This window comes from Pelodiscus sinensis, chromosome 23 (assembly GCF_049634645.1).
Source record: "Pelodiscus sinensis isolate JC-2024 chromosome 23, ASM4963464v1, whole genome shotgun sequence".
Lineage (NCBI taxonomy): Eukaryota > Metazoa > Chordata > Testudines > Trionychidae > Pelodiscus > Pelodiscus sinensis.
This window is the reverse complement of record NC_134733.1, coordinates 16,936,549-16,962,136: the sequence shown is the minus strand read 5'-3', so window position 1 is coordinate 16,962,136 and position 25,588 is coordinate 16,936,549. Positions and strand designations below refer to the sequence as shown.

The 25,588-nt window shown below is 51.4% G+C and overlaps 1 protein-coding gene and 1 long non-coding RNA gene across 3 annotated transcripts in view; one reads left to right on the top strand and one right to left on the bottom strand.

Moving 5' to 3' along the window:
• The window catches only part of LOC142819462 (uncharacterized), a 44,688-nt gene extending 29,785 nt beyond the window's left edge, over positions 1–14,903 (bottom strand). Inside the window, exon 1 of the long non-coding RNA XR_012897382.1 lies at positions 14,774–14,903. This is a non-coding gene — a long non-coding RNA (uncharacterized LOC142819462). The remainder of the gene's footprint in view (positions 1–14,773) is intronic.
• DVL1 (dishevelled segment polarity protein 1) overlaps positions 14,373–25,588 on the top strand; it is a 224,459-nt gene continuing 213,243 nt past the window's right edge. The window contains exon 1 of one of the 2 annotated variants that reach the window (XM_075906879.1): positions 14,373–14,892. In XM_075906879.1, coding sequence (XP_075762994.1) covers positions 14,723–14,892 — 170 coding nt within the window. In that variant the 5' untranslated portion in view covers positions 14,373–14,722. The remainder of the gene's footprint in view (positions 14,893–25,588) is intronic. The other variant, XM_075906880.1, reaches the window with a different exon arrangement.

The following is a 25,588-nucleotide window of genomic DNA, read 5'->3' as shown; positions in this document are numbered from 1 at the left end:
CGCCCAGCCTCCCCACGGCCGTTCTGCTCTCAGAGAGCCACCGACTGCTGAGCGATAGTCCGGCGGGCGCGAACAGGTTCTTGCCAGGCCGGCGTGGAAGCCGCCTCTGTTACCCCATTGGCTGGATAGTCCAATCCATGGAAGAGGGAGATCTGAGCATTTGGGGGTGGGAGACAACCAGGAGGTGACCCAGTGTAAACAGGCAGCGGGGAATTGACTCTGCTGTTCAAGGAGCCGTGTCTGCCTGCTTGGCTCGAGCCAAGGCATGGAAATTCAGATTAAAACCAATCCATTGTCACCCCTTGCCCAGGGCGAGTCCGCCAGCACTGCCTCCTTCAGCGCCCCCCACTGGCCTAAGTAAACCTGGTGAAAGAGCGGGCTAGAGCTGAGCTGGAGGGATCCTCCCCAAATCCCCTTCCTGACAGCAGATTGAAAGAAGGTTGGGGTGAGGTCCCTGCCTCTGTTGGCATCACTCCCCTCCCCCTTGTCTGGGTGCTGCCGGATCAGCCCTGATAGGATCAAGCACCCAAAATACTTGTGATGAGCAAACACGTTGCCTTTGGAGTGCCCCACATGGCCCCAGGCAGGTGGAGCCTTCAGTTTCTTTGCCTGCGATGATTTCAGAACCCAGCAGCGTGCAGGGGGACTAGGCAGTCGGACCCATTTGTAAGCTGCAGCGTGTGTTCGTCACGGCAGCGTTGGAGCTGGCCATTCTGAGCCGATAGGATCATCCCTGGACGTGGTGCCAACCAAGGTTCCCTCCCATCTTTTCCTGCCATGTGCGGAATAATGTTTAGTGTGCACCAAGGCATGTGCGAATGTGCACCCCCAGCAGAAATGCCAAATCTAGCTGTGGACGCTCTGCTAATCAGCTGGGTGGCATTTGAGTTTCTGCTGAGTGGCTGGAACTCCTTGCCTGAGGAGGTTGTGAAGGCTAGGACTATAGCAAGGGTTAAAAGAGAACTAGATAAATTCACGAAGGTTAAGTCCATTAATGGCTATTGGCCAGGATGGGTAAGGAATGGTGTCCCTGGCCTCTGTTTGTCAGCGGGTGGAGATGGATGGCAGGAGAGAGCTCGCTTGATCATTACCTGTTCTGTTCAGTCCCTCTGGACACCTGGCTTTGGCCCCTGTTGGCAGACAGGATACTGGGCTGGATGGCCCTTTGGTCTGACCCAGTACGGCCGTTCTTATGTTCTTAAGAGCAGAAGATGACAATGTGATTCACTGTTTCCTACATGAACAAAACATGGTCCCCTGGCATGGTGTTGTCCCGTCGTCCCCCCCCCGCTGGTGCTTTGAAAAGAGCTGGCTTTAAGGGCATTGCAGACAATGTCAAAGACAAGAAAACTTTCCCAATGAAACTTCCCCATATAAGGTGGGTGGGTGGACCAGGCAATGCTGAGCGGGAGGAGAGAGGCAGCCATTCATCTCCCTGCTGAGATGGGACCTTCACTGGGAAAACATTGGAGAGCTTGGGGTGTGGCTGACAAGTGACATGCCACACTCAGCACCTAGAAGAGGACTCCTGCAGATCAAGTGGTCCTGATGATTTGGACCCAGAGGTCTAGTCCTGGAGATGCCCTGTGGCTGGGATTCATCTAGGGATCGTGTCTTGGCTAGAACACAGGTTTCTCCCTATGTGGCCTGTGGAGAGAGAGGATTTGACATCAGATTAAATTAACAGAGATTGCCTATCTCCTAGAACTGGAAGGGACCTGAAAGGTCATTGAGTCCAGTCCCCTGCCTTCACAGCAGGACCAAGCACCATCCCTGATGAATTTTTGCCCCAAATGGTCTCTACCAGGATTGAACTCACAACCCCGGGCTTAGCCAGCCAACGCTCAAACCACTGAACTATCCCTCTCCCCATTTGAGGGTCTGTGATGGGATTAGCAACCCGACACCAGACCTGTAAGGGTTAACCAGGGCTACCTGGCTGAGAGAGCCCCGCCCCCACAGCCCTGATAGGTGCGTGCCAGTGGGAGGACAGATATAAAAGCTGATGGAGCAGGTCCGTCTGGGCTGACTGCTGCTACAGTTACAGATGGACCAACCCATGAAGGCCAGTCAGCAGGGAATGACCAGAGATGCTTCCAGTAGGGAGGAAACTGCGAAGTCTCCCTCGGTGAGTCTGGTAGGAAGGAGCCCAGGGTGAAGTGATAGATCCCTGAGAGCTCAGTGTGGTTTTGGGTAGATTCCCTGCTGAGTGAATGGTGGAACACACCTGCCACTGACAGGGCCCTGGGCTGGGACCTGGTGGAGTGGATGGACCTGGTCCCCTTATCCCACCCCCAAGGTGGGGTGCTACAAGTGTTGCTACTGGCTCTGGCCACTAGGCCTCACTACCCTGAGGGAAGGGAGTGTTACTACAGACTCTGGCAGGTGGGCCTCAGTACCCTCTGAGAAGGGGGTGGACAGTAGGCCGGACTCTCTCAGTGGAGGTACTGTGTAGGCATAGGCCCTGTGCCATCAGGACTGAGACACACATGGGGTGGAGCACTCTTTGAGGGGCCTTAAAGGCCCACCACCCTGCCTCTGAAGGGCTCAGGCACACCCACCCTGTGACCAGGTCCCATTGAAAACAATCGAGAGGAGGAAAAATTGCATGGTATCAAAATGAGCTTGATGCCACGGGCTGCTTTGAGGACCCGTCTCCATGCTCCAGCCCGATGCCTCTTCACAAGCAAAACTTCCATCAGCTTCACAGGGAGACTTTTCTTCCTAAGAGGTGCAGATTCCGGCACCTGACCAGTTCAGAGATGGGCTGGTTTTTGCTGTGCCGGTTGCTGTCAGCGCTTCCAATGCATCTGGTGCATAGAACTCACAGGGCAGCTGTTCCCATTCAGCCTTCACCACTCAGCTGTTACCCGAGGCAAATGCCACCAACTTCACACCCCACCACAGAAACACTCGTGCAGGAACCAATCTCTGCAACGAACTCTGTCCACCCATCTAGTCACAGCATATAACCACATCAGCTGTACCATCAAAGGCTCATTCACCCACACCTCTGCTAATATGCTAGCTGCCATCATGTGCCAACAATGCCCCTCTACCATATACACCAGACAGACCGGACTGTCTCTAGGCAAAAGAATAAATGGACACAAATCAGACATTAAGAATGGCAACATCCAAAAGACTGTGTGTGTAGGGGGGGGGGGGAGGGGAAGCATTTTAACCTCCCTGGGCACACAGGTTGGGACTTACAAGTTGCCATTTTCAGATAGAAAAACTTCAAAAACTAGACTGCAGAGGGAAACTGCTGAGCTGGAATTCAGAGCTCGACAATTAGGGCAATCTACTCACCGCGGGTGAGTAGATTTTAGCCCGGCACGGCACAGCATGATCAGCGCATGCGCAGCTCGCCAAACCACGCAGCTGGCGAGCAGGTCTCGCTGCCACTTGTCAAGCCCTGGGAATTCATATACAAATTTGACACCCTGAACCAAGGTCTAAAGTAAACAAACACAGGGGGTGGTTCTTGCAATACAATAGGTAATTTCCCATTTGGGTACTGTAGTTTTCTCACCACTGTTGGGGTGCGTCTACACTGCACCCATAGCTCAAAACAAGCTACACAAATTGCATTGCTTGTTTTGAGTCCATTTTGAAATAGCTTATTTCAAAATTTGGTGGTGTCTCCCCAGCACTTATTTTGAAATAAACCGCTATTCCGAAACGTCCCTTGCTCCTCGTGGAATGAGGTTTACAGGGACATCAGAACAGTGAGCCCATTATATTTCGAAATAATGGGTGCGCTCAAAAGACGTGGAATAGCTATTTCGGGATGCCTCCGGTATCCCAAAATAGCGCTGCAGTGTAGACGAACCCCTGGAGGTGAGCCACCAGTGCTAATTACATCAGAATGCAGAAGTCACATGCCCATCTCTATCTTTTTTTCTCTTCTGTTTTTCTTTCTTTTTCTCCTCTGCATCTGAGGGAGGAAGCTGTAGCTCATGGAAGCTTAAACTCTAACACCCTAATAAATGTGTTAATCTTTAAGGGGCCACCAGACTCCTTGTTGTTTTTTTCTGAAACAGACTAACACGTTACCCCTCTGAGACCTAGCAGCATCACTATGCACCAAAGATGATGAAAACAGGGGCCCGGCTTCACTTTTAATCAAGTTAGTAAAGCTCTCCTAACACCTTGGCAAGAGATGAGGAATTACCTGTAGGTCTCTGGCCAACTGCGGCCCACTTAAATTATGCTCCACAGCTTCAGTTCAGTCTAGGATTCTTCATCATATCCTTCTCTCAATTGTTTTCTATTGTTGAGCTGCTAAACAGTTGCTCCGTTCCACCTCCGAGGTGGCTGCATGTCAGTGACGGGAGTATTGCTGTCACATAGGTAATCCTCATTCTCCAAGAGCATCTGGCTTTCACTTTGGTTTTCCTGCTGCCAGGAGGGGTAGTTCAGTCTCACACCCCTTTGGTCCCTTTGACCAACAGGGGAGAGGATTAGTGCTGATGACAGCACCGGGTTTTGTGCTGCAGCCACCTGTCTGCAGGTAATTGAACTGAGCCCCCAAAGCAGAGGAGCCAGTGACACCACCTCAGATGGGAACAGCCTCACCACAGACTCACTTCATCCCTTCCCCGGTCCCAGGGCTTCTACCGATATTACTCAGAATTCAGCTGTCGTCCCAGCAGCGTTTACTAACTTTTCCCCCTTAGGAGCATTTTGTTTCTTTTGAACAGTCTCCAGGAGACCAGCTGCTGCCCAGACTGGGATATCAAGCTTTGATTGTTGATTCATTCAGGCAGGTAAAACACGCTTTGTCTCATTCCTACAGCCGTCATGGCGGGCACAGCCCGTGGCCGGAGAACCCTGCAGGGGAGGAATCTACGTTACCTGAAATGCCCAGAATCAAGCCTCCCTCTAGATTCTTTCTTTTCTAAACCTGGGACAGCCAAAAGCAACAAGGAACCTCGCTGGCAGGCGGGGGAGCCGAGTTGCTGAACTGCAATGCCTTTGCCACCCTCTGGTGGCGGACGGTTTTATTGCCACATGATCCTGGCCTGTGCCGAGTTCTGCCATGTCGCATCCAGCACTCAGAAGTGGCAGAAGAGGAAATAGACACATCGGGCCAGATACTTAGCAGGTGTATTGCTTCAATGGCACCAGACCATTTCATACCACCTGAGGTGTCTTACATAAGAATGGCCATACTGGGTCAGACCCAAGGTCTGTCTAGCCCAGTATCCTGTCCTCCGCCAATGCCAGGTGTCCAGCATGTTCACCCATTCCCAGCCTCTGACAGAGGCTAGGAACACCATCCCTGCCCATCCTGGCTATTGGCCAGTGATGGACCTAACCTCCGTGAATTTATCTAGTTCTTTTTTGAACCCTGTTAGTCTTGGCCTTCACAACATCCTTTGGCAAGGAGTTCCACAAGTTGACTCTGTGTTGCATGAAGAAGTACTTCCCTATTTGTTTAAAACCTGCTAGCTATTAATTTCATTTGGTGACTCTTAGGGTACATCTATACTGCAAGCTTATTTTGGAAAAAGCTATTCTGGAAGATATCTTCTGGAATAGCTTATTTTGAAATAGAGCATCCACGCTACAGGGAAGCCTCAAAATTAGTCCAAGGCAGGCTCCCCTAACGTGGACACTCTATCTCAATTTACGGCCCCAGGAGGCATTCGGGAGGAATAACTTAGAATGGCTACTGGTGAGGAGCTATTTCGAATTAGCAGCAATGGAGCGTCCCCCCTGCCCTTCCAAAAGAGCTTTTTCAGAAGAGATGTTATTCCTCGTGGAATGAGGTTTACCAACGTCAGAAAAAGCTCTGTTATATTGATTTTCTTTCGAAATAACACAATTGCTGTGTGGACACTAGTAGGCTACGTCTACACTGGCATGATTTTCCGAAAATGCTTTTAACGGAAAAGTCTTCCGTTAAAAGCATTTGCGGAAAAGAGCATCTAGAGTGGCAGGATGCTTTTCCGCAAAAGCACTTCTTGCGGAAAAGTGTCCGTGGCCAATCTAGACACGGTTTTCCGCAAAAAAGCCCTGATTGCCATTTTTGCGATCGGAGCTTTTTTGCGGAAAACAGTACTGTGCTGTCTACACTGGCCCTTTTGCGCAAAAGTATTTCGGAAAAAGACTTTTGGCCGAACGGGAGCAGCATAGTTTTTCCAGAAAAGCACTGATGATTTTACAGTAGATCGTCATTGCTTTTCTGGAAATTCAAGCAGCCAGTGTAGACAGCTGGCAAGTTTTTCCGGAAAAGCAGCTGATTTTCCGGAAACACTTGCCAGTCTAGACACAGCCGTATTGTTTTTCCGGAATAACGGTATAAGGTACAGTTCTTATGTTATGGGAGCAAGTAAATAACTTTTCCTTATTCACTTTCTCCACACCACTCATGATTTTATAGACCTCTGTCATATTCCCCCTTACTCTCCTCTTTTCTAAGGTGAAAAGTCCCAGTCTTTTTAATCTCTCTTCATATGGGAACTGTTTCCAACCCCCCATCATGTTTGTTGCACTTTTCTGAAATTTTTTCAATGCTTAAGGTACCTTTTTGAGGTGGTGACCATATCTGTTCATAGTATTCAAGATGTGGATTACCATGGATTTATATAGAAGCAATAAGATATTCTCTGTCTTCTCTATCTTTCTTAATGATTCCTAATGTTCTGTTTGCTTTTTTGACTGCTGCTGTACATTGAATGGATATTTTTCAGAGAACTATCCACAATGATTCCAAGATCTCTCATTTGAGTTGTAACAGCTAATTTAGTCTTGATCACTTTGTACATATAGTTGGGATTATGTTTTCCAATATACATTACTTTGCCTCTATCAGCATTAAAATTAGTGTCATTTTGTTGCTCAGTCCTGAGCTTAAGACAAATCCAAGCCCTCTGTTTAGATGTGTGGGTGATACACGACCTGTTTTTCCTCTGTAAAAAGCTAAGGACAATTTCCATAGCTTGCTGCCATCTCCCATTTTTTGATGAGAGGACACATAGGGCAGTGGTGGACAACTTGCAGCCCATGGGCCATATCCGGCTCTCTGGGGTTCTATGTGTGGACTGGAAGACATTTTGTTTACTGATGCTCCTGCTCTGGGTTGCCAGGTTCCACTGGTTTCCGTCCACGTAGGGTTTTTCCTACTGGTGTTAGTGACACACACATAATGCAAGGACACGTGAAGTGAGGTGCGTGCTGATTGGACGCAACATTGACTGGAAGAGCAGTGCGCTCCCTCTGCAGCCAATCAAAATACTGTTATGGTTCAATCAGCCTCCCCCCCTCTCAAATTCTAGGTATTCAAGCACAGTGAGCAAAACTGCCTTCTCGGGAGAGCGTCTTGCTTATAACAATCTTGCGGGCCACTGAGATGGAGGACCTCTCATGTGTCCCCCTCACTAGTGTAGGCTGCTCGTTGCTGATATACAGCCTAGACGAGCTAGAGTCAAAACACTGAAGGAGAACCATAAAGCCATCTCTTTTTTCCCCCAGGTAAGAGTTTGTGCATGTCTTTGCACCCCCCTTCCAATTACACTCAAAATCCACAAAGGGTACGTCTACACAGCAACGTTACTTCAAAATAACTTAGTCTGTGTCTACACTGCAGGCAGTTGTTTCAAACTAATGTCAAAATACTGTCAAGCTAGAGGACTTCTTACTCCGACTCCTGTGACCCTCCGAACTCCTCGTACAACGAGGGTCGCAGAAGTCGAAGGAAGAGTGGTCTAATTCAAATAAGCGCTGCGGAGACTTCCATAATTTCGAAATGTGACGCAATTGACGTAGCTCAATGTGCATAGCTTATTTCGAGTTAAGCCCTAACGGTGCCCAATACATTTAACCCTTGTGATTTGGGCGAACGCTAAATGTGCGGCGGCAGAGAGCAGGGACTTGCATGGGGGTTGGCATGCAGGGCTGCGCTCGCACCTGGAAGTCGCCGTTCCCAAACGTGTGTACGTTGTTCCAAAGTAAGCAGCCAACGTCTCCCTCTCCTTTACTCGTCGGCCAGCAGGGCCTTGCAGGCAGAACCGGATCGAGCCATTCTGGCACCCTGGGGAAGACAGTTTAATTGTGCCCTGGGTTGAGGGAGGGCGCACGCCAGCGTGTGGGGGATGGCACGCAGAGCTGGTGGCGGCAGGACACACGTGCCTGGCCCAGCCCAGCCCGGCTACCGCCACTGGCGTGCAGCTCAGGGCCGGCTGGGGGGGGGGCCAAGCCTGGCCACTCAGGGCCCCGTGGCTGCGGGGGAAAGGGCACTCCTGGCCGGCACTGGGGGGGTTAACGTGGTCCCCACCCCGGGCGGCTGCTGCAGGGTGGCCACTGGGAGCTGCTGCAGCCCGCGATCCGAGCACGCGGCGCCTGATGGCAGCTATAAGGGGCGCTGTGCGCCCATTACAGCTACCATCAGGTGACCCCCATAGGTTGGCGCCCTGGGCAGCTGCCCTGCTAGCCCATGCCTTAATCCGGCCCTGCTTGCGGCCATAATGCCTGTGTGAAAAGCGCCTGATTCCATGAATGAACAGTAAAAATGAGTCCTGGGAAACATTTGTCTCTAGGTCATTGGTGTGGATTAGCCAGCCAGGACTAGTTGGTGGCCTCCATTCACATCCTAATGGAGAAGCCTCCATGGATGTGACACTCCCTGGTGCCCTTTCTGGCATTTTGGGAAGAGCGGCCAAAGGACTGAGTCGGAATGTCTAGGATGGCTAAGGAACGTTGGGCATGGGGATGGGGAAAGTTTGCACTGACGCCAGGCTGGCTGTTCCCTTTCTGTCGATAAGCAGAAGCCTTCATTTACTAGCTGGAGAAGTGACCAAAGGCACCTATGATCTCACAGGCAACGCTCCCATTGGCTGGCCCCCAGAGAAGAGAGCAGGCGTGTTTTCTAAGGCGACACGGACATCTGAGCTCCCAGCTGTGGCTTTTGGCTCCGGTCTTGGCGGGTGTTTGTCGGAGGTGTCATCAGAGGGGCAGTTCTTTTCCTCTTCCCCTGGATTCTCATACCATAGATGGGTCAGAGTGACATGGCTGCTCGGTCAAGGGATTAGGAGCCTTTCTCTTGGTACAAGACCCAAACTAAACGTCCTGCTCCTTGGTGGGTTTCTAAAGGGCAAACATTCCATGCAACGTGCGAAGAGCACTCAGACCTTTATTCATCTGTGTCTTGCCAGTGTCTAGTGGCCCCAGTCACAGATCAGGGCCCTGGTATGCTGGATACCGTACAGACCCAATGAAAAGACTAGGCCTATCCCCAAGGAGTCTGCAGTTGAAATAAATCCGTGGCTTGCCTTGGGACTCCCCTGCCAAAGGATCACCAGGGCGAGGGGAGATGGTTTTTCTCCTGTACGTTCGGAGACTTCTAACCGGGGGGCAAGGGGAAGAACTGCCAACCCCCTGGGCAAGGGGGGGCAGATCCACGCCGGGAACATGCCCTGCCCCCTGCCAGTCCTCAGAGCCATGCTGTGTGGCATTCCAATGGCTGCCCAGGGCCGGATTAAGACCTTTAGAGGCCCTAAGCACTGAAAAGATTATGGTGCTCCCCCATATGTAATTCAAAATAAAAACAATACTAGACCGTAAAATTTATTTTAAACAAAGTTATTTTTTGGTGCCCCTGCTTTGCTGGTGCCCTAAGCACGTACTTGGTCTGCCTATTGGGTAATCCAGCCCCGTGGCTGCCATCACTGATGCATTAGCAGCGGCCGGGAGCCTCAGGCCCTTTTGAATTGCCAGGCCCTGGCCCCCTTTGCCTCCCCCCATTGGCAGGCCTGTGTCTGAAACACCCATGAAAGCTGGGAAGTGGCCTGAGCCACAGAGATCGCTAAGATTCAGGGATGACCTGACCTTTGCTTTTCTTGCCTTCCCACCTCTAGCGCAAATGCTTAGTTAAACGAGCACATGGCGTGCAGTGAGCCTGTGGAACTCAATGCCACTAGAAGCCATCATCAATACAATACAAAAGACAGATGTTTTTTTTTTTTTTAAGGGTTAATAATCAATGAGGCAGAAAAATGATTAGCAGAATGGAAACTTGCTCCATCCATTTAACTGAGCAAAGAGAAGCTTAAGGGGTGACTTGATCACAGTCTGTAAGTAGCTGCCTGGAATATGTCAGAGTCAGGCCCAGCAAGAGAAATTTGGAACCTCCCCGGGGTACATAATGTTCCCTTCCCCTCCCCCCCCCTGTATTTACGCAGATGTTACCTGTATTTGGAGGCCCCCTACACTCAGGGCCCTCAAACACTTGTCTCCCCTTCTCCCCCTTTTGTTAGCCCCAGTTACAATAATTCTAAGTGTTACTGAAATGAATCCAAGTCCCATGCTCACTCAATACAGGCTAGCATAGAATGACACTCTGTAGAGCCGTGGTTCTCAAACCTTTTGGCTCATGGCCCACCCTGCTTAACACAAGCCTTTCCACTGACCACCAACCAACCACCCATGATGACACAATGGATGCAGGAGAGGGTGGAGGGGCAGGGTCTAGCTGGGAGGTAGGGTGCAGGAGCAGGCTGGAGGAAGATCTGGCCAGGAGGCTGGGTGCAGGAATGGACTGAAGGTGGGGGATCTGGGAGGGAAGTTGCAGGAGTGGGGTGGAGATAGGGGGTTTCAGCAGGAGGGGGATGGTAGTACAGGTCTGGGCATGAAGGGGAATGGGGTGCACCTGCCTGGCTCTGTGCCTCTCACTGCTCCCAAGCACCACCCCCTACTGCTCCTATTGGCCATGACTCCGGCCAATGGGAGCAGCAGGGAAAGCCTCCAGGCAAGTGGTTTCCTGTGCTGCCGATCCCACAGCTGGGAGGAGGGGAAGTGGCAGCACACAGAGCAGCTTCTTCCCCCCATAGCTGGATCCTGCCCACAAGGGTTCCCTCTCTGTCCCCTGCAGTGGGAAGCCAGAGCTGGTGCTCCAACCTCATGGGGAGTGGGGGCGGGGGCCTGCGGGGCTGGAGCAGGGGTGGGGGCAAGCCCTAAGCCTGCGGCCCACCTGCAAGACGGCTGCAGATCACTAGTGTTCCGCGGACCACACTTTGAGAACCACTGTAATAGGGAATATTTAGGTTCCTTGCAGGTGAGATGGCTCTTCCTACCCGTATTTCTTATGATCTCAATTAAAAAGAAGCCATGTGCCCATCCCCCCTGCTGGCAGGATCAAACTGTCCTTTGGCTGGGGCATCCAGAAATACTTTTTTATTCCAAGTATGCAGTAAAGATAAAAATTAAAAACCTTCCCTCCTTGATGACTCTTGCACTGCATTCATCCATCTCGCTGCTCCCCCTCCACTCCAGTGAAGGCTGCATGTCAGTGCTTGGTGATGTGTAAGCAAGGCCTGATTTGCACATAAACTTACTACCATATCTAAGCCAAGCAGCTGCTCAAAGTATCCATCGCTACCCTGAGTTGTGTTTGCAGGATCGGGCCCATAGTTTGTTCAAGCACCCCAGGCTGAGAGATGTAAATGTAAGAGAGAGGATAGGCTTTTCAAAGGTGCCTAAAGAAATTAAAGTTAGGCACCCACAGTTCTCACTTTAAAAAATCCACAGGATTTGGGAACCTAGCGAGGTGCTTTTGAAACTTTCGCCCCTCATGCCTGCATTTCAAAATAGTACATGGCAACAATGTTAACGAACCGCGTGGCCGGCCGCAACTGCAGTAACACCGGCACCCCTCTTCCTTTTTTCTAATGGAAAAATCATTCCATTGCCACCGGTAATTCAATTACTGAGTTGTGACTTACCTTTCCACAGCAGCAGCTGAACATTCACAGAAATGAATGTGCTCTTTCGCTGGGGGGTGGAGAATATAATTAGCTTGGGGTTTTGCTGCAGAAGAGGGTTTTTTTTTTTTTTTTTTTTAAATAAACAGCGGATTCCTCACGACCCAGCCCCACTTTTTGGAAGTGCCGGTTGCCCTCCTTTGGCGTTTCTGAGCAGGCAGCTGAAGTCCCTCAAATGGAGGAGCTGTAGAATATGCTCCCCTAAAGATGTGTTTTCTAGAACCAAAGGCTCTCCACAGCACAGCTCGCATACTTGGAGCAGTCCGACCCATAGGCGTGGGAAGGACAGGTGTGGTTTTGCACCCGGCTTCCCTGTGCCTGGGGACCGGCCCTGCTATCAACCAGCTGCCAGCTTCACCAGCCTCAGGTCCCAGCCTCCAGGTGACCCTCATGGTGTCCACTTGGGTTCTGCTACCCTGCCCCCCATCCTCACTGGCTTCACTGCTGCTCAACAGCCTTGCAGGGGGCCCACCGCCCACAAGCCCCACCCCTGCGAATTCCACGGCTCTGCCAGCCCTAAGGTCCAGGCCAATTTTCCCTCTAATCTATTTCTTCCCATGTGCAGAATAATTTTATGTGCACTGAGACAAGTGTGAAGTGCACCACCAGTTGAAACACACACTTCGCTGTGGGCGCTCTCTTAGCTGGGCAGCGTTGGAATCTCTCCTGAGGGACTGCACAAGGGTATAGCTTACAGAGAATCTTGGTCCAGGCCAGCGGCCCTGGTGGCTCTGCTGTTGCCTGGAGTCCCACCACGGGCTGGCGCTCTGCTCCAGGCCTTGGCCCAGGGCTCAGCTGAGGCTCCGGCCTGCGGGCAGCATGCGACTAGAGTTGCCAACTCTCCTGGCCTGTACAGACTGGATGCCATTGCTGTGAATGGCATTCGGTTGCTCCGGTCCGGGAGGGTGGCAACTGTCAGAGAGGCACAAAGCTGCTGTAAGGGAGGGGATGTAACTCAGCACCCATGGCCTAAAAATTGTTCCAGTGCCACTGATCCAACCAAAGCCATTCCAAAGCCTGGACCAGCTTTAGTTGTCTGTCAGCTGACTCCTGAGCGAGGATTCCATTTTTATGACAGGTAAAAAGCGTTGTAGGTGCCAGCTGCCCCATAAGTATTTCCACGGACTGGCCTCCCAATCAGCAACTAGGAAAGCAGATTTTGGAAGATGGCAAACTTCTCTCTGCTTTCTTCTTAGCATAGGCTTTGGAGAAGCCTGCTGGTCCATGGCAAATTGTACCACCTACAGGGGATCCCTGAGCAGCTGGATTAGACAGGAAAAAAATCCACCCAGCTCTGTTGAAATATAAAGGGAAAGCACAACCCTGCTTTGCCCAGTGCCTGCTCTGCTTTCTGTACCTGTTTCCAGTTACAAAGCACAAGACATGTTGAGCTACCAAAAGCTGTTTAGCCATCCCTCCTCCCCCCCCCACTTATTTTGTCCTAAATTCCAGCATTCTTTGGTTTCTCTCTATTCCATCTTTTAATCCAAAGCCAGTGTCACTTGCATCCCCAACCACACAGAGGAGTCTCGTGGCACCTTAAAGATTAACAGATTTATTTAGGCATAAACTTCCGTGGGTTAAAACCACTTTGTCAGATGCATGGAGCTGACACCCAAAGAAATCTGTGAGTCTTTAAAGAGCCATAGGGCTCCTTGTTTTTGCAGATCCAGACTAACACGGATCCCCCTCTGAGACCTCTCTCAGGCTTTTCCTGCAAGGACCCTGAGCAGTTTGCAGAAGGGAAGCAGCTGTAAGGCTGCTAATGGACCAGGCACCAAAATTTGTCCAAAATTGTCAACTGTGGGCACCTAATCTCCCCCAGCTCCATAGCTAGGCACCCACTTATAAGTGGCTTGATTTTTCTTTCAATGGGAACTGTGAGTGTTCAGCTCCCTAAACTTCATTAATAATAAGAACGGCCATACAGGGTCAGACCAAAGGTCCATGTAGCTGCCAGGCGCCCCAGAGGGAGTGAACAGAACAGGGTCAAGTGATCTTGTCATCTATTTCCAGCCTCGGACAAACAGAGGCCCGGGACCCCATTCCTACCCACCCTGGCTAATAAGCGTTGATAGACCTAACCTCCATGAATGTAGCTAGTTCTTTTAAAAATCTTGTTCATTGTACTGGAGTCCAAGAGGCTGCTACAGTCCGTGAAGGGGGCTGTTGGCAAGCCAGGGATGGCCAGAGGGGCCCGGTATCCCTGCACAAGGGCCATGGCTCTCTGGAGGAAATGCCATGGGCCGGAGGAGTTGAGATGTTGATCGCCCCCTGCTAATCGCAGCTTGCCGAGCCTGGCCACCAGGCCACGCCGCTAGTGTGGCTGTCAGGTCACCCTCAAGCCAGCCAGCGTGACCGGCGGTGACTCTTGCTGGCTTCGAAAGATGTCGCCGTGGTCCCTGCCGGGACCGGCTCTGGGCTATTCCAAGGGGGTAGAGCTATTCCGTGGCTCTACACCGGCTCGCTGGGGCGCGTCACACGATCGCCGCGCCGCGCCGCGCCGGGGACCCCTGGGCAGCCGGCCGGGGCTGCGGGGCGTGCGGCGCGCTGCCTGGCACCCGCGGGGGCGGGGCGGGGACGCGGCTGCCAAAGGGGGCGAGCTCCGGCCTGGGGAAGCGGCTTCCTCCCCCGGAGCAGCGGCAGCTGCCGCGTCGCCCAGCGGGGTTCCCCGGGACCGATCGGCTGCGGGGCTCGGCCAGCTGCGTCCCCCGGCACCGCCCGCCGCATGGCAGGGCCCCGCTCCGCCCGGGCGCCCCGCTCCTGCAGCCGCTGGCCCGGGATGCCTCTGCCCGGGGCGGGCGGGCGCGTGTATTTCTCCGGCTGCGCAGCTAGAGAGCAGTGCAGGGAATGAAATCCCCGGCGCCGTAGCCCTGCCTTCCTGTTTGCAGCCGCACGGAGCGGCCGGCGGCGGCGGCTCCCACCCGGACTCGCCCCCCCTCCCCTTCCCCTCTCCCATGGCGGAGACTAAAATCATCTACCACATCGACGAGGAGGAGACCCCCTACCTGGTCAAGCTGCCCGTGCCCCCGGAGAGAGTCACGCTGACCGACTTCAAAAATGTCCTCAGCAACCGGCCCCTGCACAGCTACAAATTCTTCTTCAAGTCCATGGACCAGGACTTCGGGTGAGTCTGGGGGGCCCCCTCCCGCAGCGCTGGGGGGGGCAGCCCCGCCGCCATATGGGGGTGTTTTACCTGCCCCCCCCTCCCGCAGGTGTCAGCGGCCGGGGTCCCTCGGCCCCTCCCGGGAGCCGCGCCGCACCTGTTCCCAGCGCCCGGGCGCAGCTCGCCAGGTGGGCGCGCTGGAAACTTTCGCTCCGCCGGCCCCGTGGCCCGGGGAAGGCTCCGCGGAGCGTTTGGAGGGGGGGGGGGCTGCCGCCGTGGATCCCCAGCGGTAGGGGCTGGGGGGAGCAATCTCGCAGGGGGCGGGGGGGCTGCGCCCCCCTGTGCACGGGGCTAAGGCCGGGCGCTGGGTGCTGGGTGCTGGTGCCCGGATCGGGGCGCAGGGGCCGCGGGGCAGGGGGGCTGATTAGCGCCGGGCCCCCCTGCGCCTTGTCACCCCCCCGCAGCGCAGGCTACGCGCTAGGCCCGGACAGCCGGGGGAGGCGGCTGCTAACATGGCGGCCCGGGCTGGGGAGGCGGTGGTGCCCCCCCAGAGGGGCGCTCCGGGGCAATAGTGAACCAGCTGCGGGTCAGGTTCCCCCTCCCTAACCTCTGCTCCAGCTGCCCTGCGGGGGGAGAGCAGCCCGGGGGCAGATTCCCCCGCCCTCTGCACCAATTACCCTGCTGGGGGGCACCCTGGGGGCAGATTTCCCCTGCCCCCCCCGTACCGATTACCGTGCTGGGGGGCAGATTCCCCCACCCCCCTGCACTAATTACCCTGCTGGGGGGGGTTAGCACGTGGGAAAATTCCCCCTCTCCCCTCCCTGGGACACTCACCCAAGAATCCTGCATCTGCCAAGCTCTGAGGCACTTCCCTGCCCTGATTCCCAGGCCGGAGAGCCCAAGGAGGGATCCTTATCCAGCTGCCCCAGTCGGAACCAAAGGGAGCTGGGTTCACCTCCCTTCCCATAGGCAGACATCTACCTTTGCTAGCCTGGGCCAAGGGCCTTCCTCCCACTCCAGGTAGCTGCTCCTTGGAAGCCAGAGTCCCCCGGGGGAATGGGAGATATTCCATGCCTGAATACCCAGGGGCTAATCCGGGAGAGAGAGGCCAGTACTCTGCCCTGGCAGGCATTAGCCACAGGGAGCCGGGTAGCTCGCCAGTTTCCAGCTAAGCAACCCCCTCTGCTGCTGCCTGCTGAGCTCTGGGCATGTCCTGTGTCCGAAAGGAGGTTCCACCGCGGGTCGGGATAGACACGGAGCATCACACCGGTAATGCAGCCTAACCGCTGTGACCAAAGTATGCTGGGCTCAGCGAAAAGGTTGTCTTCTGGCAAGTCCAAGAGCCCCTGTGCCCATCTCACGTGCTGTCTGCTTGTGGGAGCAGAGCTGTCCCATCCATAGGATTAGTCAGGGTGGCCTCTCCAGGCCTGTGCTTTTGGGGGGATTGCAGTGGCTGCCCCAACCATCCGACAGACAGGAGGGACCAGGAGATTGGGGGGGGGGGGGCTGGAACAGCAGCAGGGGTCGCCTCCCCCTTTGCTTACCACACGGGCCCAGGAGCTGGAGCGGCCTGGGAATCTGTTCTGCCCTGCTGCCTTCTCCTGGCCCACTGCGTGTGACTTCTCAGCGGTGGCAGGAAGCGAGCATCCCGGCCCCAGGGCGCTCTGGTTTCCGCTGCTTGCGGAGAAGTGAGGCGCAGCAGGCCGGGAGGTTGGCACAGTGGGGCGGAGCAGGCTGCTGTGCCACTCCGGCTCCTGCGCCCTCATGGTATGGGAGGGAGGAGCCTGTGGCAGGGGCATTGCCTGGTGGGAGTGGGGGTGGGAGGGGGGAGGGCCCCGGGCCCCGGCCCCTCGCCCCCCCTTGGTTCGGCCCTATGTAGGAGTGAGCGTTTTCACCCCGATAGTGTAATGTGCAAATGCAGATGAAGATGAGGGGCTAGATTGTCAGAAGTTCTTAGTACCCACAGGTCAGGCCATTTCCAATGGGAGCCGTTGGGCACTGGACAGGCTTTTGACCCAGTGTTCCTCAAGGCTTTTCCTCACCCCTGCAGGTTTTGTACATGTGAATTGGTTTGTTTTTTCAAATATGAATGCAAAGGCCAATACCCCTGGACAGCTGATCCTAAATCAGCTTTCAGAATGCAGTCATTCCTCTGTCAATGCCGTGTTTGATACTGGATGTTTGCATCTGTGTCTGTTGCTGGCAAGACATCTCTGCATTTCTAGATTGCTTGTGGAAGAGGACAGAGGAAACATTTATAGAAAAGTAACATGATCAAATGCCTATAGCATCGCTGTCATAATAAGCCTATGAATATAGTGTCTGGTATCTAAAATGACTCTGGTAATGGTCAGACTGTCTTAAAATGACATTCTCTTTAAGCTCGGACCCTAAAGTCGTTAATCATCCAATTGTTTCTCCATCCACATTAGAACATGTTTCTTTGCTGAAGGGTGTTTCTTACGGGGTAGATTGGTTTGTTATGAAGCTGCTTACGCACTGCTTTATTTATTTCCTAGGAGTTGGAAACGTTTATTTAGAAACAAGTGCATAAAGAATTAATTTCAAAACAAACGCATGGCATTGTGTGAAATGGGCCCAATGTTACACCAGCCAGTCTGGGCCTATTGAAGTACTTCCTTTTTAATAGCACAGTTGTGTAGATCTGAAATATACATATGTCCTGTTGGATGAGCATAAAATTTGCCTGACCCTTACACGAAGGCTGCTGCAATATTGTGGCATAGCCTTAAAATGCCATTTCTTAGGGTGTGGGATATAAGCTGAGTAAAACCGGGCTGGAGGCTGAGTTTGTTGGAACTGTAGATCAAGTCACTGGTGTAGTGCTGTCCCTGCTCTCTGTCCAGGTGAGGGAGGGATAGTAATGAGAAAATCCTGTGCATGATTCCTGTCGATTTCAATTCCTGTACTGACTGGATTTTCATCGCTATCCTGTCCGCTTGTCTGCTTGTGAAAATGGAATTGGCAAATATACAATCTGGTGTATGGATCTGTCAAATTAGTGTCCCTTTGGCAAACAATGCACTGCAATATGGATATATAGTACAGTTGAGGCTTTGGAAAAGTGCGGGGGAAGGCGAGAGAGAGAGACGGGTTGAAGTTGAGCTGTCTGTGCTGCCAGTGAAGTGTGGAATCACTCGCTGGTGGACCCTGGCATTGCAGAGAGGTAAATACGTTTGGTTGGAGCCATTGTCTCAGAGTATCACAGTGTTCCAATAACATGGAACTGGAAACATTTTGCTTTCACACAGTAGTAAAGCTTCAGAGGGGTAGCCGTGTTAGTCTGAATCTGCAAAAGCCTGGTGCCACAGGACTCCTCGTCGCTTTAGTAGTAAAGCTATGAGTTTTGGAACGGGGTTCGCAGACATTAACAATAGCAGCTTACATGATGAGTGATGACATGAATTGAGATGTGCCTAGCAAATTCAGAACTGTTCTTTTAACTGCTGCTGCCTGGTGTCCGGAGAAATATCGGGTAAAATGTAATTCCATTGCTGCCGTGTATGGTACCTGGCCTCAAGACGTGCATATGTGCAGACATATGTGCTGAAAAATTGTCCGTTCCAAGGCTTCTGCTTTGGGAACCAGCTGCAAAAGAAAAGCGTGACTAGAATATCTTAAAACTTTCTGAGGGCGAGAACTCTCCAGCCCGTAAAGGTAAGGCGATTTAAAGCACGCTCTGCGACCCTCTCCCTGAAATTAAATAAATTTGATCTTTGTGAGGGCCACAAAACAAACGGCTGACAGTTCAGATTCTGCATGTATTGGCTGGCAAAGCGCTGGATCCTAACATATACAACATCCACAGCTCCGTGGACTTCAGCGAGAGTTGCGGATGTTCCGCATCTGGGGCAGATGCCGTGTGTGCGTGTTGTTGAAGACCGGTCTCTCTAAAAGCTGAAGTTGTTTGAAAGTAAATGTCGAAGTCCCTAAATAATATACAACAAGAGATGACTGCAGCCCTGTGCTCTTTGAGAGTTGAAGGGTCCGCCTGAAAGACTGGGGCCTGTGTGTACAGTTAAACGGTATATATTTACGTTTACTATGCTTTAGCTCACCATGAATTTTTATGGCTAAGTAGCAACCCAATAGAAAATCAGGTTTCTAATGGAAGAGCCAATGCAATGTCACATGTGGAAGGGTGCTAACAGCATCCCCATCGCTTGCCTTTTTTCCTGCTGTGACCACAGGATTTAATCAATTCTGGGGTCTTGGGAACCTCTAGTGATGCCCCTTTCTTCCCCTTCACCTCCCTTCTTGCTATAAAACACCATCTTCCTCTAGCAGGGCTCATTCCTCCAACCTCCATGTTAAATCACCGATGGTTTCTCTGCATTCAAAGTTCATTGTGCAGTTGGTGACTCGAGCAGTCATTGTGGTGTCCTCATGGGTATTTTTTTAAGCAAGTAGCTATTTTATTTCAGGATCTGGTTCAAAACTGTCTATCCTCATGAGCTGGATTTTCTCCATTCTAATCTACAGGACGAGCCTCTCTAATCTGGCACTCTTGGCAACTGACCAGTGCTGAGCCCGAGAATTTGCCTGACCACGGGAGGTCAATATTGTCTAGCAGCATGACCAACGCTTCCACTGCTTGCTGGGATCTTAGAAGACATTTAGGAGTAAATTAAAGCTTAATAACAGCACAGAACACCGAGAGCCAGGCCTGGTGGCTGCAAACAAACTTTATGGGACCGCGGGAAACTTGGCCACGCCCCTGATAAGTGGACATCCGGCTACCAAAAATCATGCCGGACCAGATTGCTGGACTAGAGAGGTTCAGCCTGTACTAATAGTAAATATGAGTTTGTATTTTTATAATATTGTATCCTGAAGGGCGCCTGTTTTCTATAGCACACAGGGAGCGACATGTACAATTTCCATTAACAATAACAAGAATTGTCTGATTGCTTTTGAACACCCCTGAAAATACTCTCCAAATAATTTTTCCCCCTGTTCTGTAAAAGGCACTTCAATTACACTGGAAACTGAAATGTTCCTGTTTCTTAGAGTTCTCTCACTCGAGACTTCTGTTCTTGGCACTGCTGCTCAGTGGCTGTGCAGAGCTATAATTTGGCAAGTTGACTGGTTGGCAGGGCAGTTTATAAATCCCAATATGGAGTGAAAAGCAGTTCTTGTGTTAGGAAGGCAAACGTCTTCGTGCAGAAGTGGAGACTTCTTCCGAAGCTGGCGATTGGGGACTGACTCTGCAATATTGAACATGCTATTTTAATTATGGCCCAGCCTTTCCTGGATCCTGAAATAATGTGATAAATAACGGTGTCCAGGAATTAGGTAGACGTTAAATTGTTTCCAGCCAGGAATTACCAGGGTCACTTAATCTTAGAGGGATAGCCATTTTAGTCTGTAACTTGAAAAACAACAAGTAGTCCTGTGGCATGTTAAAGATTAACAAAAATATATAGGATCACAAGCTTTCCTGGGTAAAACTATTTCATCATTTAGTGCAGAGAGAAATAGCTGGCTGCACAGTAAATGTTAACCAGTTTCTGTTTCATGTACCTATGCTGAGTGAGTGTTTGGCCAGCCTGGCTGGAAAGCGTGTAAGGAGATGTTCTCAGGATAAGAACATAAGAATGACCATACTGGGTCAGACCAATGGTCCATCTAGCCCTCTATCCTGTCTGCCGATAGTGGCCAATACCAGATGCCTCACAGGGAGGTAACACAACGGGTAATTCTCATGTGATCCCTCTCCTGTCACCCATATCCAGACAAACAGAGGCGAGGGACACCATTCCTACCCATCCTGGCTAATCGCCATTGATGGACCTAACCTCCATGAATCTAAATAGCTCTCCTTTTTGAACCCTGTTAAAGTCCTAGTCTTCCCCACAGCCTCTGGCAAGGAGTTCCCAGAGTTTGACTGTGCGCTGAGTGAAGAAAATCTTTCAGATTTCATTAGGGCTTAATTTACTAATGCACAAAGTCTCCTCCAGCTCTGTTAGTGTAACCCTTAGTAATGCATAGGTATAACACATGACAACTTAACATCACTTGAAGTCTGCTTATATCAGGCTCATAAGAAATGTCTCCTACTTCATTCCCCTGTGAATGTTGACCTATATAGGTAAGAAATAGATTTCCTGTACATTGAAAGTACTGTACTTCCCTGCTACCTTCATGTCTATAGCTCAGTGTAATATAGGAAAGCAAATGCAGGCTGCATGAGTCACAATCTCATTTGCATATTTTCTGCCAATCCTTTTTTGCGCAAAAACAAGCAGTGTGGACGTTGTCTTTTCCCCCAAACTCCCTTTTTTCCGCAAGATCCTTATGCCCCAAAAAAGGAGGTTTACCAACCTTGCAGAAAAAGGGGTTTTTGTGCAAAAAGAAAAGGTCCACACTGCTTGTTTTTGTGCAAAAAAGGATCGGCAGAAAATATGCAAATGAGCTAGTGACCCATGCAAATGAGTCCCTCTAGCATATTCTTTGCCGAGAAAACTCAATGTAGATGTAGGCATAAAGTTTGTTTACAGCCACCAGGCCTGGTGCTCAGATTTCTGTGCTTTTATTTAGCTCTAATTTACTGCTAAATGTCTTCTAAGATCCCCGGGAGCAGTAGAAATGTTGTGCTGATAGACAATATTGACCTCCTGTGGTTTGGCAAATTCTCTGGTTCGGGACCAGTCAGGTCCTGAGGGTGCCAGGTTAGAGGGGTTCAACCTGTATTGCCTTGTAGTGGCAAGACCTATTATCACACCTATTTTCTAATGTAGGATTGCTGACAACTTCCATCCACTGTCTTTGAAGTCAGGGGGAGATGAGGGTGCCAAGGACACTGTGGGGTCCGGCCTTAGGCGATGATGATGTGGCTCCCAAAACGAGTCTCTAAAAAGCTGTTCTATGTATCTATCAGTTGAAAAGCAGCATCACCTGGTGTGTTTTACAGTAACTGATCCCCCGCCCCTCCCCCCCCAGTAAGTGACGAGAGGTCATTTCCTATGCATTGACTCTGAGGTTACGCCCATGGATCCTGGTAACCCTTCGTCTAATGCTGCGTCACTGATTTCTTTTTGTAATTACTATTTTGAATAAACAATTAAACATTCTCTGTCCGGTGGCCCCAGCCTTTTGTTCTGGAACCCTGTTTGCTGCACGAACCTTACTGTTCAGGATCTGCCTTAGTCTCAGTGTCTATAATGTATGTACTCCTATAATGCGATTTCCAACTCGTTTCCTTATAAGGAAAAGCTCTGAAAAAAACACCTAGGGACTTGGTATCCTGCAAAACACGGTCCAGCAAGCTACGGTCTCGAGGGAAGCCTTTTCTCTCAAAAGCCTGCTGCTCTAGAAGTCTCTTTCTCCCCTCCCCGGCACAATAAAGCAGACTATATTCTGCCATTCTTCTGGGGGAGATTCAAGACCTGGAGACTCAAGAAGTGATGTTCTGTTCATTATATGCTCTTGGGAAGGATGTAGAGTAGCCGTTCTCAAACTGTTTGGCCCGCGGCCCACTCCTCTCAGCGCAGACCTTTCTGCAGGTCACCAGCTAACCACCCATGATGACAAAATGGATGAAGGAGGGGGTGGGGCACTGGGGTCACGCCAGGCGGTAGGGTGCAGGAGCGGGGGGGTCTGGGAGGAAGGGGGGTCTTGGCAGGAGGGGGATGTGTGCGCGGGGTTGGTGGCACCTATGTGGCTCCATGCGTCCCACTGCTCCCATGTACCACCCCCTGCTCCTCCCACTGTCTGTGCTTCCGGCCAATGGGAGCAGCAGGGAAAGCCTCCAGGCAAGTGTTTTCCTGCGCTGCCATTCTCCCAGTTGGGAGGAGGGGAAGCAGCAGTGCATGGAGCTGCTTCCTCCCCCAGCTACCTGGATTTGGCCCACGAGGCTCTCTCCCTCCCCCCCTTGCAGTCAGAAGCCAGTGTGGGCACTCCAGCCTTGCCAGGGGAGGGGGCGGTGCAGGGCTGGAGCACTGGTGTGGGTCCCTGCTGCACGGTGGGGGCGAGCCCGCAGACCACCTGCAAGACAGTCGCAGGTCACTAGTGGTCCATGGACCACCCTTTGAGACCCACTGATGTAGAGAGAGGCTTGATTTCCTGATTCCATTTTGGTGTCTAGGTACCGAAAGATGCTGCCACCAGTTTTGTGGAAGAGGTCTTCATTTTGATGATTTTTCTGATGCTTGAGACTGTACCAATGCGGAGCTATGGCTTTCTGCGTACTGTGCCGGGAAGTGGAGAGAGTCTTGCTAGCTGTATACTGTGGGGGAGATGTGTGGGGTGAGAATTCCTGGTGGAAGATCTTCCAGCATGAGACATTCATGCTACATTCTCTCATGGGGAGGCTTTTTAGAAAGTGTCTCTTTGCTTTTCCCAGCTAACATAAGTCGTCTAGTCTAAGAAATCCATAACTTAGTTAGGTGCTGAAAATTGTTTGAGCTTCTAAATACATTTCTAGTCCATAATTCCTCTAAAAGCGAGGGGATAAAAGCTTTGAAAAGTAAATTCTGCCTACCACCCCCAAAATGGAACAATAAGTGTCATTTTAAAAAAGACACCCCCTCCCCATAGAGTAGTTAAAAACATACGGCCTTTCCTATTCTAGTCACAAAGAAGTCTACATCTACCAGAACACTAGAAAACACTAGAGTTGGTTGGAAAACTCCTGAGCACAAGGAACTCTGAACAAAATATGGGAACAGAAGATGTGTTTTTAAAAGTTTGTGTGTGCCTTGCTTAGTAAATACTTCAGGGCCAAAAATGTTCGTCAAATGGCTCTTGGTGTTGGACCGAAAAAGAAACATGAACTTGCCTCCGTATTTTGGCTACATTGCAAGAAGTAAGGGGCCAGGGCAAAGGCAGTCTAGCCTAGCAGTCACAGCTGGGCTGCTGCCTACAATTCGAAGACGGTCATCAGGCAGCAGTCCGTGAGCTGCGCTCAGGGGAATTGCTGGGCAAAAGTCCTGGTCTGAGTCAGTCTGGAGTCCGAAAGCAGAAAGTGAGGTGAGGCCTGGAGTTTGTGTGGGTGCACAGATGATTTCCTGGGGAGGAGGGGTTCGGTGTGCAGGCTGCCCCAGGAAGCGAGGTCAACCCCAGCGCTCTCTGGGGCCAGGTGAGAAGCGCCTTTCCACGGCTGCTGCAGCTCCAGCGGTACAGCTGGGGGAGGGGTGTATGTCCAGGTTCGTCTGCCCCCCTGTGCTCCCCAGCCAGAACAAGGAATGCAGCAAACTGTGCTCTTTCCATTCCCCTTGCTTCCTGGCGAAGGGGAACAGCCAGCAATGTTTTCATACAAATCCTGGGAGTAGGGATAAGGAGAGCTTCAGCTCACCCGCCCTCCCTAAAGGGTGCCTAGAGGGTGGGAGGCCCTGGGCGGGGTGTGTGTGTGGGGGGAAGGGGAGGTGCACCGCCAGCCCCTTTCACCTGCCTGGGGATTCTCTTTGCTTCTCCGAAAAACATACAGAAATCCCATTCCAGGCACGTCCCCTGTTCCTGGCATGGCACAACCCAACCCTGACCTTGCTTAAGTGATGACCAGAGGCAGCGGCACCCCCGATTTGGTGGGCCTTGCTCTTACAATTCAGGAGAAGTTCTTGAACAAACAGACTCTCTCAAACATGTAGTCGATTGCACTTAGCTTGTAGCAGGTGATTGCAACGTGACACTGAGGGCATGTCAAGTCTGTTAACGATTTTCCTACTAATCTCGCTCTTTGTACTTGGCATGGCAGGGCAGGTTTTAGCTAGAGGGTGACCCCTCCTCCCCCTTGGCATAAAGAATCCCTGACTCAATCTACAGCACTGAGCAGGTTATTACAACTCCAGGTCAGCAAATCCCTTATACTCGTGCTTCATTCATCACATCTGGGCTGTGGTGTATGAAAAGGGACCTATGGAAATGAAGTGGCCTCCTATTGACAGTCAATGGGAAATCCTACTAAGGTTATCTCCCACTAGCTTTGTGAGACTTCAGCATGTGCTTCAGTGCTGTGCTGGACAAGGGGGGCGTTGGGTGTGGGGGTAATTTTAAGAACGTGCTGAAATGCTTTGCTGGATTGGAGCCGTAAGGCCAAGTTTCCAAAGTAGCTGGATGTCTGCTGCTCCCATTATCTTCAGGGGGCCCCAGGATGCTCAAATACAGGCTTTACCCTCAATTTCCCCATGAATAATATTTACCTACCTGCCCCACTGTCTTGAGGATTTAAATAGTGAACAAATCAATGAAGACCTAGGGCGACAGCCGCTGAAAATATGGCCCATTAGTTTGTAGACCTCTTCAGAACAAAATATATTGGTGAATGTTTAATCCCTCCAGCCAACCTTGATTGCCTGAGCTAGGCTTATTAGAACTGTAGTGCAACAGCTAACTCAACTAGTATAGAAAAGGAGTTTAATAACAGTCACACAACTAAGTAGCAGCTGTGATCTCCAGCAATGGAAAAATCTGTCCAGATTGTATATTGATTACTTGGTACGTTCCTACACAAATGTAAAAGTGCTTGTATCCTAAGGTAACCGATTAGGATAGCTTCTTAATCCATAGACTGCACAATGTTTTCATAAACTAAATAGACAAGGGAACAACAGATGCATCTCAACTGTAAGGTTAGGCCTTGATCTTTCAGCTCTTAGTCAGGGACAGACCCCTGAACCTGCCCAGAGCCCTACTCACATGGACACAAAAGCCTGGTTAGAGACACGAGTTCCAGGCTTAGCAATACGTGGTCCTACCA